Genomic DNA, 14,922 nt, shown 5'->3' with positions numbered 1-14,922 from the left:
AATACACTGAATGCTATACACTCTAAAGTTTTTGTAAAGTTCACCATTCTGCCCATTTTGAAAATCCATATTGGTTTCCATTTTGAATGTTGTATACACATGCAATGGTCTTGAAATTCTTTCATATGCCAGCAGCTATTTTATAGATTTGGTAGTACTGATGACACCGCTAACAGCAACTTTAAAAAAATATTTGTTCATCTTTTGTTTGAATTTTATTGTTATTATACAATTCTTCTGACTCTTACTCGCACCCAATGGTGCATAGGGCACTGCATCATACTGTTTTTTTATTAACCCTTATCCGCACCCGATGGTGCATAGGGCATTGCATCATATAAACGCAGTGTTATCTTGATAGCTACTTACATGAAGGTAGGGTGATCAATCCTGAGATGGATCATGGTCACGATGTTGGGCCTCCCTGAGTGATGGTCACGCCGAAAAGAAGCTTGCTGAGCTCCTCATCACTGCGGAAACCAACTGCAGATGGCTAGGGATGATCCTGATCTTCTTGTCACCATATCGCGGCCAGACTATGGAATAAATTACCTCTCCTTGTAAAAATGCACCTTCTCTAATAACTTTTAAGAAACTTGAGACATTACTATTTATCATTAGAATCCTAACTGTCCATCAAACCTCCTCCCTTAGTTTTTCCCTCTACCTCCTTCCCCAAACTCCCTTTTTCCTTTGCCTTACTTATTATCATCAATTTGTAATTTACATTGTTTTAAATGTTCAAGTACTATCTACCCTCTGATTGCAAACAGCTATATATGGTATCAAACATCTCGACAAATATAACTAGTCTGTTTTTGGTTGGTTGTGAGATATTTCTTTTTAGCAATAAGCCCGCCAATGTACTCATTTATTTTCTGTACGTGAAGTTTAAATAAATATCAATATTACTCTAATGTTTCAGGAGCCTACCCAAGGAAGAATGATCCTCGAGTGATGATCGATATAACGGGAGTCAGTGAGTTGAGAGCTTACTCTATAGACGCAGACTTGATTCTTGGTGCCAACATGACGTTAAGTGAGGTTATGAACGTATTTGAAAAAGTTGCCAAGGAAAATGATTACTTTCAGTACACTCTCAAAATGCGGGATCACTTGGAACTAGTTGCCCATATTTCTGTTAGAAACGTAAGTAAAAAACATACAATAGTGTATAATATTACTCCTGCATTTTCTGTACGTTGTAATTGATTAATTATTTTTACATTCCGTTTGAATACAGCAATCATATCGGCGTACCCTACGTAAAGTGCTCTAACTACATTTTTGTCAATTTTGAGATATTTGGTGTATGTTATCAACTGAACGTTATCTACAAATATAAACAAACAAAAAATGTATAAAATAAATTACGCCTAGTTTTCAGGCTTATAAGACGCTATCTACATCGAATTTTCGAAATGAACTGAACTCCTAAAACGCTAACTACCTAATTTTGACAAAGCATAAAGTTTTGAAACGATTTAATACATTGTTTTATCGTGTTTTTGAATGTATAATACTAGTTTAGAATTTCAGATAAAACCATTAATTAATAATTTAAAAAAACATTGAAAAAATCTTTTAAGCTCTCTCCTGTAAAGTAAAAGATTTGCAGATAGAGTACTTTACGTAGGGCCGTCGATATAACCATAATAATTTTGTAAATGGTATAACTTACAGTTCTATCAATATCTCCTTTTTCTTATTCTTCTTGGTGTAGTAGGCCCTGTGGCCTGTTTTTAAGAGGGATTTAGCCTCCTGCAATGTCGATTCCCAGCTGTAAATCCATCTCTTTGGTCATCACTTTGAGGTTGGCCATACAGTGCAATGTGGGGGAGTCTGGATGGTTCCATTCTCCTCACATGCGCATACCATTGTCTCCTTCGTTGCCTTCCCCACCTAACGACATCTTCGATCTTGCACATTTCTCTTATCCTGGTGTTCCTTATTCTATCTCGTAGACTCTTGCTAGATATGGCCATTAGAGTCTTCATTTCTGACACTCTTAGAGCGTTTTTTGATACTGCAGTGTCCGCTCTGCATTCGATCTTATATGTCATGAAAAGTCGCACACAAGTTATGTATATTTTATTGTTCAGGCAATATAATTTTGTTTTGTTGCGTTTGTTGCTGTGAAGTTCAACAGATGGTGCTGAAATTGCTGTCGAAAAAGCTGTTTAATAAAATGTATTACCTTTTACTTTTTTATTTCATTATACATATTACATAACATGCATATATTCAATTGCATCATTGGCATTGGGTTACATTTCAAACCAATCGGTGAATAAGTTTAGGATAATATATAAGACATGGACAGCTAGACGCACCAATGAGTCCATTCGCCAGGAACTACGCTTGGATGGCTTGACTCTGGCCAATATCTGTACCCGACGGATTCTCCAGTTCTTTGGACACAGTGCGCGTGGCAACGAGGATAGCCTGGAACGACTAGTTGTGATCGGTAGCCTGGAAGAAAAGAGAGGGAGAGGAAGATCCCCTACACGATGGACCGATCAAATTAAGGCAGCAGCAGGCACCTCAGTGGTTGGAGCGCTACGTGCAGCGCAGTCAAGGGATAACTGGAGAAGAGTCATGGCTTCTGCAAGGGTCACAACCCTCAGCAATGAGGAATAAGACGGAGAAGAAGAATATATAAGATTAAAAACGAATATTGACATTTTTATTTGATTTTTTACACAAATTTTTTATTACATTGTCTGACCATCTAGGGTAGTCTCCATTTCAAGTTAGATAAAATATACATTCTTAAATACAAATAAGCATGAATTTAAAGAAGTTTCATAACATTTTCAATGAAATGTGATATGATGTTATTGATTTGTGAAATGTTTAGCTATCAAATATACAGCCATTTTCTTGTAATTGAAGGACGATTTGTATTTTTTTTAGATTGGTACCATTGCTGGGAATTTGAGTTTGAAACATGCTCACCCCGAGTTCCCATCTGATGTATTTCTGATCCTGGAAACTGTTGGAGCAACAATGACAATAGGTAACTACTAATGGTTCGATAGGAACTAATATTTATTATTCAAAATTGAACACTTGTATTAAAGCACTACATGAGTTGTATTTCATTTCACATGACTAGTTTGGAAACTACAGATGGTCACAAATACTAACGAGTAAAAAATTGGGGTAATAACTAGAAGGGGGAGGGGGGGTTAAGTGGTAGGATTTGGTTTAATGGGAACAAAAACAATAATTATTTAGCTTTTGTGATCACCTGTCGATGAAAACATATATAGTTTTCGAAACTGGTGGTGTGAAATGAAATAAAACTATGGTATTTTCTAGCGTTTCTCATGTATGTTAATATAATCCAGGATTCGGACCTCACATACAAGTGAAAGAGTTTCGGCTTAATAAAAAGCTTCCCTCATCCCACTATAGATGTCTCTAGTGAAGTTCTAGTGAAGTCAAACACTCTGTTTCGAGTTTGATCAATATATCTAGAAGTTATAAGAATTTGAGTAGTGTGGTTGTCAATCATGAATATTACATGTGTGTAAATTGATCACTTAAACCAGCCCATATAAGGCCTTGTAAATATCCAGACTTCCATATTCTTCTTCGTCTATGTTGTTTGAGATGTTAAAAAAAGATATTCTTATCATTAGTACCTACAATGCTTTCTGTAAGATATGTCCTAAATACTTGAAACTATGTATCTACGTATTTGACTTCTAAATTAAAATGGGGTATCTTCCCGAGCCATTAGTTAACTTTTAGATGTTTTTTTTTCTAGTGGACATGGATGGTAAAAGAAAGGTCATCACTCTTCCTGAATACTTGGGTATGAACATGCTTGGTAAAATTATAGTAAACGTCAATTTACCACCTTTATCAGACGACCACGTATATGACAGTCACAAGGTTAGTATCAATGCATATACATTCGTCGCAGTCTTGTATATTACTATTTAATCTTAATTCCTTGATTACGATTGTCGTACAAGGATCAAGTTAACATCGTATTGATTCTGTGTGGTTACCTATGCTTTTTTTTAGTGTTGATAGGAATATGTTAATTTAAAAGAAATGTATTGCTTAGAGATATATATTTTTTCTTTACTAAACCCACCATCCACCCACAGCGGTTATCAAGTCCTGGGTAACACTTTGTCAGCTGCGCATAGAGGGAAATTTTTAAAATATTCCTAAGGAACACAAACTCTAAGCAGTTCAATGAGGAGGGAGGAGGATGTATGGACAGAGGCCAACACTTTGTCCCACCCCTCAAAATCCCCTTAATGTCTCTGTTTTTTTATTTAAATTAAAAAAATCAGAATTTATTATAGAGAACTTAAAATTCGAACACAAACATAATGACTGAAATGTAAAGTAACTCAGAACTAACTAGGCTTTTGTTTGAAAAATAGAATAAGCACTTAAAAAAATAATCAAATGAGATCAAATCAACTGACAAGAAACATGAGTACGAAAAACAAAAATTCAACATATTTCATATTTACGAAGGAACGAAATTGAGGTACAAGTATACTTGTATGTGGTACGTATCGACGTGCCCTACGTAAAGTGTTCTAACTACATTTTTGTCAATTTTTAGATATTTGGTGTATCTTATCAACTGACCGTTATCTACGAATATAAACAAACAAAAAAAATATATAAAATAAATTATGCCTAGTTTTCAGGCGTATAAGACGCTATCTACATCGAATTTTCGAAATGAATTTAACTCCTAAAACGCTTACTACTTAATTTTGACAAAGAATAAAGTTTTAAAACGATTTAAAACATTATTTTATTGTGTTTTTAAATGTATAATACTAGTCAAGAATTTCAGATAAAACCGTTAATTAATAAATATAAATACATTGAAAAAATCTTCTAAGCTCTCTCCTGTAACAGATTTGCAGATAGGGTACTTTACGTAGGGGCTGTCGATATATAAGTAAATTACAAAAAAATACACTGATTTACACTAAGAAAACAACATTAAATAAAGATAGACTTCCTGGGTAAACAGATAAATAAAGAATATATTCCAAAAAAAGGTTTAAAAAGAAAGGTTAATGAAATTCCAATATTGGTAAGTTTACAGATAATGATGAGGGAGCAGAACGATCACGCCATTGTAAACGCTGGTTTTATGCTCCAAATGAACGGCGATGGCGTCGTTCGTCGAGCCAGGATGGTTTATGGAGGAATACGTACAGATTTCATTCATGCAACAGAGACAGAAAAGTTTCTCATAGGAAAGAACATCTTCCACAATGATGTATTTAAACTAGCCGTGCAGAGCTTGAATGATGAGATATTTCCCGAAGCAAATCCTCTGCAAACATCTCACGAGTATAGGAAAAAGTTGGCCATTGGATTGTTTTACAAGGTATGTAATACAAAAAGCTAGCTAACTATTTGCAAACATTCCTCGCCTCTTCTACGTTCATGCATCTCCTCATACACACCCGCCGATTGTTTCGACTCCTATCGTGCCAAGTTTTTCTCGGTCTTTCTCTGTTCCTTTTTCCAATTGCATTCGCCTCATAAATTTATTTTACCATTCTTTCCTCACTCATTTGTTCAACATGTCCAAACCATCTCAACACACCTTTCTTAATTTTATCGATAATGCTTGTCTCAGCTTTGCATTCCTTCCTTATTTCACTATTCGAACATCTATCATACATCGTTTTGTCGCACATACAACATCGCTTTTAATCTTTATTGACCCATTCAAGTACAAAATGACAACGCGTCAGGTCTTTCCATCGATACTGATTGTTATGTACTAAGGGTGGTGGAAGATAATTAGTAAACGTAATAACTCCCTAATACTTTAACTTTGGTTTATTATAAATAAGTATTACTAGTTGGCTCTGCCACCTTTGTAGTGCAGTGATCAGCGCGCTTGGCTACCGTGCTAGAGGTCCCGGGTGCGATTCCCAGGCGGACCAAAATAAATATGAGCGAGTTTCACTCTCATATTTATTTAATATCACCCTGGACTGGTACAAGAGGCGCAGGGCTGATCACCTTCCCTTCATACAATTATTTTTTTAAATTTACTTTAAAGAGAAATGTTTATGTTTTTATTGTTTACAAAAATACTTCAATTTCATACTATTTCTGTGAGCCTAAGCGGTTCATTATTAGAAATAAGTATCAAATTGTGGTAGAGTGGGTTAGCGATCAAAATAATGATCAATTAGCGATGAAGATAACACTGCGTCACTACGATGCAGTTTCCTATGCACCATTGGTTGCAGATAAGGGTTAAAATATAATAAATAATAACATTAAAAAAATACAGTGAGTGACTGGTTTCTAGGAGAGATAAATCTAGAATGCCTTTGGACTATGCACGATTGCGGCTATGTTGTCACCACTAAGTCAACAACATACCCATATTCCTTACACTGATTAAATGGTTCGATGTTGTAACTATGTCTGTTTTTCATATCAACACTCATCAAAGATGAAGAAGAATATGGAAGTCTGGGCATTTACGGAGCTTAGGACCGTCATATGCTGGTTTAAGTGATCAATTTACACACTTGTAACATTCACCAATTCTACCCATGATTGACAACCACACTTCTCAAATTCTTGGGAGTTCTATATATATGATCCAATTTCGAAACATTGTACAAGAATCACTAGAATTTTCACTAGAGACATCTATTGGTGAGATGATAGACTTCCATATTCTTCTTCATGTATGTTGAGATAATATGATAAATAATATGAAAAATAATTCCTATAATTGGAGATAATCTAGAACAAGTATTTGGACACATAAAAAAAATAATAACGTATTTTTTTCCATTCAGACGATTTTAGGTATTTGTCCATCGCGCCTCATCAATACCAAATACAAATCGGGTGGTGAGAAATTCGAAAGGCCAGTGTCTAGCGGGGAACAAAAATATGAATTCAATCAATCCAGGTATCCCGTAGGACAGTCAGTGAAGAAGTTAGAAGCCCTGGTGCAATGTGCGGGGGAAGCAACTTTTGTGAACGATGCACCCTCACGACCTCATGAAGTGTATGCTGCATTCGTGGTTTCCACCATTCACAATGGGTATATTGACAAAATTTTTGCCGAAGAAGCTCTTGTAAGTATATTTTTTTCTTATTATTTTATTAATCTCCACAGGCGCCGTGCCGTAGTTGGGTAGACGCTTGACTACGAAACTGGCGTCACGGGTTCAAGAAAAAATTATTTTCAATTGGTCTGGGTATTTGTGATGTATTTTTCACATTTACCTTTCCTTACATTACTTTTCTACCTGCAGGCAATAATCTTATGGAGGCTTTGCGGGCTATTCCTTTTTAAAAAATGTCAATAGTTTCTCTTGCAGAAACCGTTCTTGCAGCAAGTCTATCACCATCCGTTCTTACAGGGAGTTATTTAGTAGAGAATGCATATTTTGCTGCATGTTTTCGATTATTATCACTAAATTGTCTTTTAAGTCTTTCTCGTGGTCTGATACCTAAAGTAATCTAATACAGAACTATTCCGTGGATACCTTTGAGGAGGCATACTTTGGATGTATTTGCTTTTGAGTACGGTTTTGAGTTTTGAGTTTCAGAGTGGCCACAATATCTGGTTTACTATATACCATAAGTCCTGCAGCTCATAGTTCCATCTGACTGCACTGTCCACTCTCAGACTCATAGAATATTTTTATCTAATGTTCACAATTTTTATCATAAACCACAAGGTGTGTAATGTTTATATCCCATATTTATATATACATTTAAATTTTAAGGTATACTTGTATTTCAGGCAATGGATGGTGTCGTAGCTATTTTCACAGCAAAAGACATACCAGGGAAAAATTCCTTCACTCCAATCAATTTGATAACCCCAGTAGTCGAAGAAATTCTTGCAAGTCACAAAATTCTCTTTTACGGGCAGCCAATTGCTATCATTGTGGCCGAAACGGAAAGAAATGCCAAAGTTGCGGCGGATTTAGTCCACGTCACATACAAAAATGTTGAAACGGAACCACCAATCCTTACAGTAAGAGACGTGTTGAAGTGTCCTACGGTTGAAGAAAGGACGATCGCAAACTTGACTGTGCGCCCTTCTGATAAAGGAACAAATGTGCAGCATATTTTGACTGGGTCTTTTGATATCTATGGGCAATATCATTACGTGATGGAAACTCTGACCTGTGTTTGCATACCAATTGAAGATGGATTAGATGTTTACCCTTCGACGCAGTGGATGGATCAGTCGCAGATAGCTATAGCAGAAATGTTGGATGTACCCATCAACAGGTATTCTCCTTGATTTTCAATAAACGTATTCCGCTTGATTATTCTCCTCTATTTTCATATGTAATTGAATACAAAAAATGATAAATATGTCTCTAATATACTGAATTTAAAAAAATCAAAGGTCGGCGGAAATTTTGACCGCGAATCAATTACCGTAGAACAGGGCTACTTGAACTTTGATGTGTTACTTGAGCCCAGTACAAAAATTTTTTATTAAGACATGTATTGGGTCTACAATAATGAACGTATCGACATGTATCATTGTTTTCCCGACAGGTGACACTTATTGTCACGATACTTCGATAGATACCACAATCTAAATTTTTTTTTTTGTACTGGGCTCATGTAACACATCAAAGTTCAAGTAGCGCCGTTCTACGGTACTCTTTTCTTTTTCTTCGTGGGTTACAATAGTTGTGATGATTGGTTTCCTTCTATAATGTCAGTCTCCACTCATCACTATCGTCCACTAATCTCTTCAAATCTTAACTATACAAATCCCGGTCTTTAGGTTTCCTGCTTTTCGCATAATTTAATTGCTCTGCTGTCATCATCGCTGTAGAAATTACTATTTTTTTTCTTCAAAATGTATTCATTTTACAACATTTTGAGTGTGTCCAAATACTTGTTCACAAAATCTGGATTATCTCCAATTACAGGAGTTATTTTAATTTTTTTTTTTTTTTGACATCTCATCAAAGATGAAGAAGAATATGGAAGTCTGGGCATTTACGGGGCTGACGACCGTCATAGGCTGGTTTAAGTGATCACTCAAAATGTTGTAAATAAATTATCTGGTCAAATTATAAGCTTAATAATAAAAATGAAAATGGTATTTTCTGGCGTTTCTCATGTGTGTGATTATAATCCAGGATTCGGATCTCACATACTAATATAAGAGTTTCTGCTTAATAAAAAGCTTCTTTACATCTCACCAATAGATGTCTCTAGTGAAGTTCTAGTGATTCAAGAACAAGGTTTCTAAATTGGTTCAAATATATAGAACTTCCAAGAATTTGAGTAGTGTGGTTGTCAATAATGGGTAGAATTGGTGAATGTTACACGTGTGTAAAGTGATCACTTAAACCAGCCTATGACGGTCGTCAGCCCCGTAAATGGCCAGACTTCCATATTCTTCTTCATCTTTGATGAGATGTCAAAAAAAAAAAATGTTTTCATTTTGTTCATCATCATTTTGGAATACATATATCTCCTGTCCTTGTCTGTGCGTTGAATTTTGCTAAAATCTAAAATTGTGATTGCTAATTTCCATGTTGCTTGACTTAAATAGGCAGCGCTGGAACTGGCGCTACGTGACTTCCTAAAAAGGGATGGGAAAATATACAATTGTAAATTAATAAGAACATACTTATCTCCCTTCCCTTGTAAGTAAGTGCCTGGGCGTCTGTACCAATACTTCGGTACTAAACATTTCTTTCAAATCATCTTTTTGTCATACGGTATTGTTCAATTTGCTCCATCTTTTTCGGCTCTTAGGACTAGACATAATCATTTTTCGGTCAATATAAGAGTATTTATTTAATAAAATGTAATAGTAAGGAAATCATTTTTTCAATTGATTTGTGTTCCAGTATCAATACAACCGTGCGTCGACTCGGTGGAGCATATGGAAGCAAAGTTTCTCGGAGTGTTCAAGTGGACACAGCATGTGCTCTGGTGGCAGCCAAACTTCGGAGACCAGCGCGCTTTGTATTACCCATAGAGACAAATATGCAATCAATAGGAAAACGGTTACCATGCTCATCTGATTATGAAGTAAGAATAATTTTACATTTTGAGTGTGTCCAAATACTTGTTCACAAAATCTGGATTATCTCCAATTACAGGATTTATTTTCACATTATTTTCATATTGGTTATAATCCAGGATTCGGACCTCACATACTAATAAAAGAGTTTCTGCTCAATAAAAAGCTTCTTTTCATCTCATCAATAGGTGTATCTAGTGAAGTTCTAGTGATTCAAGAACAAGGTTTCTAAATTGGTTCATATATATAGAACTTCCTAGAATTTGAGTAGTGTGGTTGTCAATAATGGGTAGAATTGGTGAATGTTACACGTGTGTAAAAAAAAAACAGCCCATGACAGTCGTTTGCCCCGTAAATGCCCAGACTTCCATATTGTTCTACATCTTTGATGAGATGTCAAAAAATAATAAGAATAATTCTAATTATTTAAAGTGTAAAACTTTTTAACAATTTGTTTTTTTGGATTTAGTTAGGTTTTAACTAACTAATCATTTCGCCGCTTCCAAACATCTTCACTTTCTCCACATTCAAGCATCTCTTTATACTCTCCTTATACCTGTCTACTATTCCAACTCCTGACCTGACTACTTTCAAGTGATTTCCCCTGCTTTTATTACCAACCACATTCGCCTCATAAATTTGTTTTGCTATTCTTTCTTCACTCATTTGATTCACGTGCCTAAACCTATTTATGAAATCTCAACAAACCTATTTAATTTTTTAAAAATTATATCCAAAATAAAAATCTAAAAATGTTAAAAAAAGCGTTAGGTATATCATCGAAATTGTCCTTTGGTATGGTAAATTCTGAAAAGTAGAACAGCACAAAGGCCCACATTGCAGGGCTCGCAGTTGTACCGAAACTATTGTCTTTCACTTTCCCGCATAGCCATACCATAAATTATATTTATTTTCACTCGAGTTTATTTGGGAGTAGTCTTTTCTGCAGTCAAAGTTTGCCCGAATCACCTCAGATGTGAAAATTGATTAAAAACAGATGAGCGCAGTTCTTAATTGAAAATGATGCGGAATGCATCGAAACACCTGTCACAGTAGATTTTAAGAAATAGTGGTAATTACTAAGTAAAACGTTAATTAAAAAACTTCAGAGAGATATTTGAAGTACAATATTAATATTTTATAAAATGTTTCAGGTTGGTGTTGATGAAAATGGAAAAATTCAATACTTGAGAAACGTATTCTATAGCGATAAAGGAAGTTCACGCAATGAGAATATGCTGGCTCTGAAGGCTCTGACGTCATTTTATAATTGCTACGACTTCAAGCGATGGTTTGTCCAGAGCAATACTGCTCTAACTGATACTCCTTCCAATACTTGGTGTCGAGCGCCAGGTAAAAATTTGAATGTTTATTAGTTAATTTTTTTGTTGAATTACCTAACGTCCAAGTGACTCTGAAATCTAGCTACGGATTATGCAACACCGCTTATCATGTCCCTACTCAGGCTTCAACTTAGGTTTGCTACTACTCAGGTTTTATGAAATATACTATGCTTATGCCTACTTGTGAGTGGATTTACTCTTTATGTTTAAAGTTACTATAATTTCATGTAATTCATGAGTGAAAATTCTAGGCAAAGACACTCGCTCGTTGTTATGGTTTGGTCTGGTCTAATGAAGAAAAAAAACATACATATCCAAAATATTTCTTTTCACAATGCTTTTGAGCATGCAATATTGAAAATGCTTTTGAGTAGCTGCCAAAAAGAACGTTGATGAGCAATGTTTAGTGTTGCGTGTATTGCTGTTGCGCTAAAAAACTATTTTTCATAAAGTATGTTCTGACCTGTAATAAGCATATAAAACACACTTGTATTTGAATGTAAAAAAAAATGTACATTTTTTAAAGCAACCATTGAATAGCTTTAGAATATTTTAGATTTTGAACAAACGTTCATTAAAATTGTTGTTTTTTAAGATTTGAAATAATTACGCTGATTGAATATCTTCTATTCATGTGATTTTATTTGCCAGGATCAACAGAAGGCTGCGCAATGATAGAAAACATAATGGATCATATAGCTACTGTGACTGGAAAAGACCCCACAAAAGTGCGATTGCAGAATATGACTTCAAAAACTCCTCTTCCACAGTTGATTAAAACCCTCAAAACAGATGCCGACTTTGACAACAGAAAAGCCGACATCAAAATGTTCAATAGCAAAAACCGCTGGCGCAAACGAGGCATAAGCTTGATACCCATGAATTACGACTTGAAAAATGTTGGAAATTTTTCTGCACTAGTTTCGGTATATCACGGAGATGGGACCGTGAGCGTTTGTCACGGAGGAGCAGAAATGGGCCAGGGTATCAACACCAAGGTAGCACAAGTCTGCGCATATACCTTGGATATCCCCATAGAAATGGTATCCATCAAACCAAACAGTAGCCTCGTCACTCCTAACTCTTTCCCTTCCGGAGCCAGCGTGGCTAGCGAGTCCTGCTGCCATGCGACCATTATGGCCTGCAAAATCCTTCTTCAACGCCTGAAACCTCTTAGAACCCTTCTTCAGAATCCTTCGTGGGTGGTACTCATCAGGGCTGCGTACTTGGCAAGGATAGACTTAAGCTCGGTGTTCATGGCTTCCAATCGAAACGGCTTACCAACCAGTTACGAAATATACGGAGTTACTATTGCAGAAGTGGAAATTGATGCATTGACTGGTAAGCACCAGATATTGAGAGTCGATATATTGGAAGACACGGGAGAAAGCATCAACCCTGAAATCGATGTTGGACAGGTAGTTATTTTTGTCAAAATAAATATTTTTTATTGTATTTGTCACTGGATTATTCACCCTAGGGATGAGATGTTAATTAATAGGTGTCTCGACTTGACTCAAATGGAGTAGGCTAAATAAATACTTCACTAAGTTCTCAACTGGTGGCGCTACAATCGGCCATACTTCCAAACATACCGAAAATCATATCTACATGTGGAAGGTTCTGAGACAATTGTATATATATTCTTCTCCGTCTTACTCCTCATTACTGAGGGTTGTGACCCTTGTGGAAGCAATGACTCTTCTCCAGTTATCCCTTGACTGTCCAATCACCGAGGTGCCTGCTGCTGCCTTAATTTGATCGGTCCATCGTGTGAGGATCTTCCTCTCCTTCTCTTCCCATATACATATATAGGTTTCAAGAATGAATGCAGTATGGATGTTTAAGAATAGTGAATGTTACACGAGTGTATAAATGATTGTTTACACCAGCCAAATGCCAGGTCGTAAGCCCTGGGATGCTCAGACTTCTATCTTTTTTTATATAAAGAGGAACGAAAAATGTTTCATATCAAGTTGAGATATCTTTAAATTATTTTATTTTATTGTGCTTATATTTTAATTGGTATGATTATTAATGGTGATTTTTAATATATTCATATTGGTTTTGTGATAGGTAGAAGGTGCTTTCATAATGGGTTTGGGATATTGGACCTCTGAGAAGTTGGTATACGATCGAACAACAGGAGCGCTGCTGACTAAACGTACCTGGGACTACAAACCACCAGGAATGAAAGACATTCCGATAGATTTTAGAGTACAATTCAGACGTAACTCTACCAATTCAGTAGGGGTTTTAGGGTCTAAAGGTAAATTGATATGAAGCTTTTTAGTTTATGTGCTTTTTAAGGATTCAATAGGATTTTTTATGCAGTTATTTTCTTTCAGCGACTGGAGAACCTGCCCTAAATATGGCTTTTGGTATTGCGATGGCTCTAAGACAGGCAATAGCTGCAGTGAGAGTGGATAATGGTTTTCCTGCGAATGAATGGTTCCACATAGGTATTATTGATATAATAACTGTTGTTGTTCATGCGATTGTATCAGTTCTATCAACTTAGTTTATTATTATAAATCTACCTGGTGGATAGGCCTTTCTCCAATTTATCATGAAAAGGAAATTTGATGGAAGTCAAGGAGTTAGAAGAAAGCAAATACCCTGGTTGAGAAATATGAGATCGGACCAGAGTAAGAAGAGAATTGTAGGAGTTGTTCGGAGCTGCAAAGGATAGAGAAACTTTCTACAGAGTGATTGCCAATGTCGGGGGATCTGATATGGGATGGAAAGAAGAAGATTATAAATCCTCTAATTAAGTACTACTCAACACACTTTTGCAGTTCTTTTCTGAAAGTCTTTTTGCTGTTTTGTTGGTATTGTTGATATTACATTGTGTTTTTATTTTGTTTTAACAAGTATTTCGTAGTCATACAGGAAAAAGTGACCAAGTGCATTTTGTACAAAAACTTGATTTTGACTATTTGATATCTCACTAGCTTAATATTGCCCTGAAAAAATCCCAAAGTGATTTTAAACAAAGAAGTCTAATATATTGACTTGTTAAAAATAACTAACTGCATTGATGTTTATTTTCTTGCCAAGCAAAAGAGACTTAAATTGCCCTCCTGAATATTTTACGTTTTGTTAGTTGGTCACTTTCTCCTGTACGACTACGATTTGTCAGATCAGCTATATGATATTTTTTGTATCAGCTGGATTTCGATGTGTTTCAAAATCTACCATTGTTAATTTTTATTATCTTCCCATGGAACAAACTCGTAAATTAAACAATAACGTAATTAAAATGATAATTAAATAAATAAATATTTTTTTTACAGAAATGCCCATGACAGTGGAAAGCATTGCTCTGGCCACAGGAACAGACATAGAACATTTTGAACTCCAATAAATTATATTATTTCGAGAAATAAAAATACTTTGTGTTCTGATCCACTCACATTTTTATTAACCAACTTTTCGGCAACAACCTGTTGCCCTCTTCAGGGTTTCATTTATTACTAAAATAAATGAAACCCTGAAGAGGGCAACAGGTTGTTGCTGAAACTAGTT

The 14,922-nt window shown here is 35.6% G+C and overlaps 1 protein-coding gene across 1 annotated transcript in view; it reads left to right on the top strand.

The window, feature by feature from the left end:
• LOC148299666 (uncharacterized) overlaps positions 1-14,761 on the top strand; it is a 22,177-nt gene extending 7,416 nt beyond the window's left edge. Inside the window, exons 5-16 of the mRNA XM_088275840.1 lie at positions 926-1,149; positions 2,917-3,019; positions 3,776-3,903; positions 5,096-5,383; positions 6,828-7,112; positions 7,787-8,283; positions 9,876-10,059; positions 11,206-11,404; positions 12,046-12,812; positions 13,471-13,663; positions 13,743-13,856; positions 14,691-14,761. Of these exons, the coding sequence (XP_088131966.1) occupies positions 926-1,149; positions 2,917-3,019; positions 3,776-3,903; positions 5,096-5,383; positions 6,828-7,112; positions 7,787-8,283; positions 9,876-10,059; positions 11,206-11,404; positions 12,046-12,812; positions 13,471-13,663; positions 13,743-13,856; positions 14,691-14,761 (3,053 nt within the window). The remainder of the gene's footprint in view (positions 1-925; positions 1,150-2,916; positions 3,020-3,775; positions 3,904-5,095; positions 5,384-6,827; positions 7,113-7,786; positions 8,284-9,875; positions 10,060-11,205; positions 11,405-12,045; positions 12,813-13,470; positions 13,664-13,742; positions 13,857-14,690) is intronic.
• The last annotated feature ends 161 nt before the right edge of the window (positions 14,762-14,922 follow it).

Source organism: Brachycentrus maculatus, unplaced genomic scaffold (genome assembly GCF_059751285.1).
Source record: "Brachycentrus maculatus isolate JH-2025_06_01 unplaced genomic scaffold, ASM5975128v1 h1tg001002l, whole genome shotgun sequence".
Taxonomy (NCBI): domain Eukaryota; kingdom Metazoa; phylum Arthropoda; class Insecta; order Trichoptera; family Brachycentridae; genus Brachycentrus; species Brachycentrus maculatus.
The sequence above is the reverse complement of the archived record's forward strand: the minus strand, read 5'-3'. Positions and strand labels throughout refer to the sequence as shown.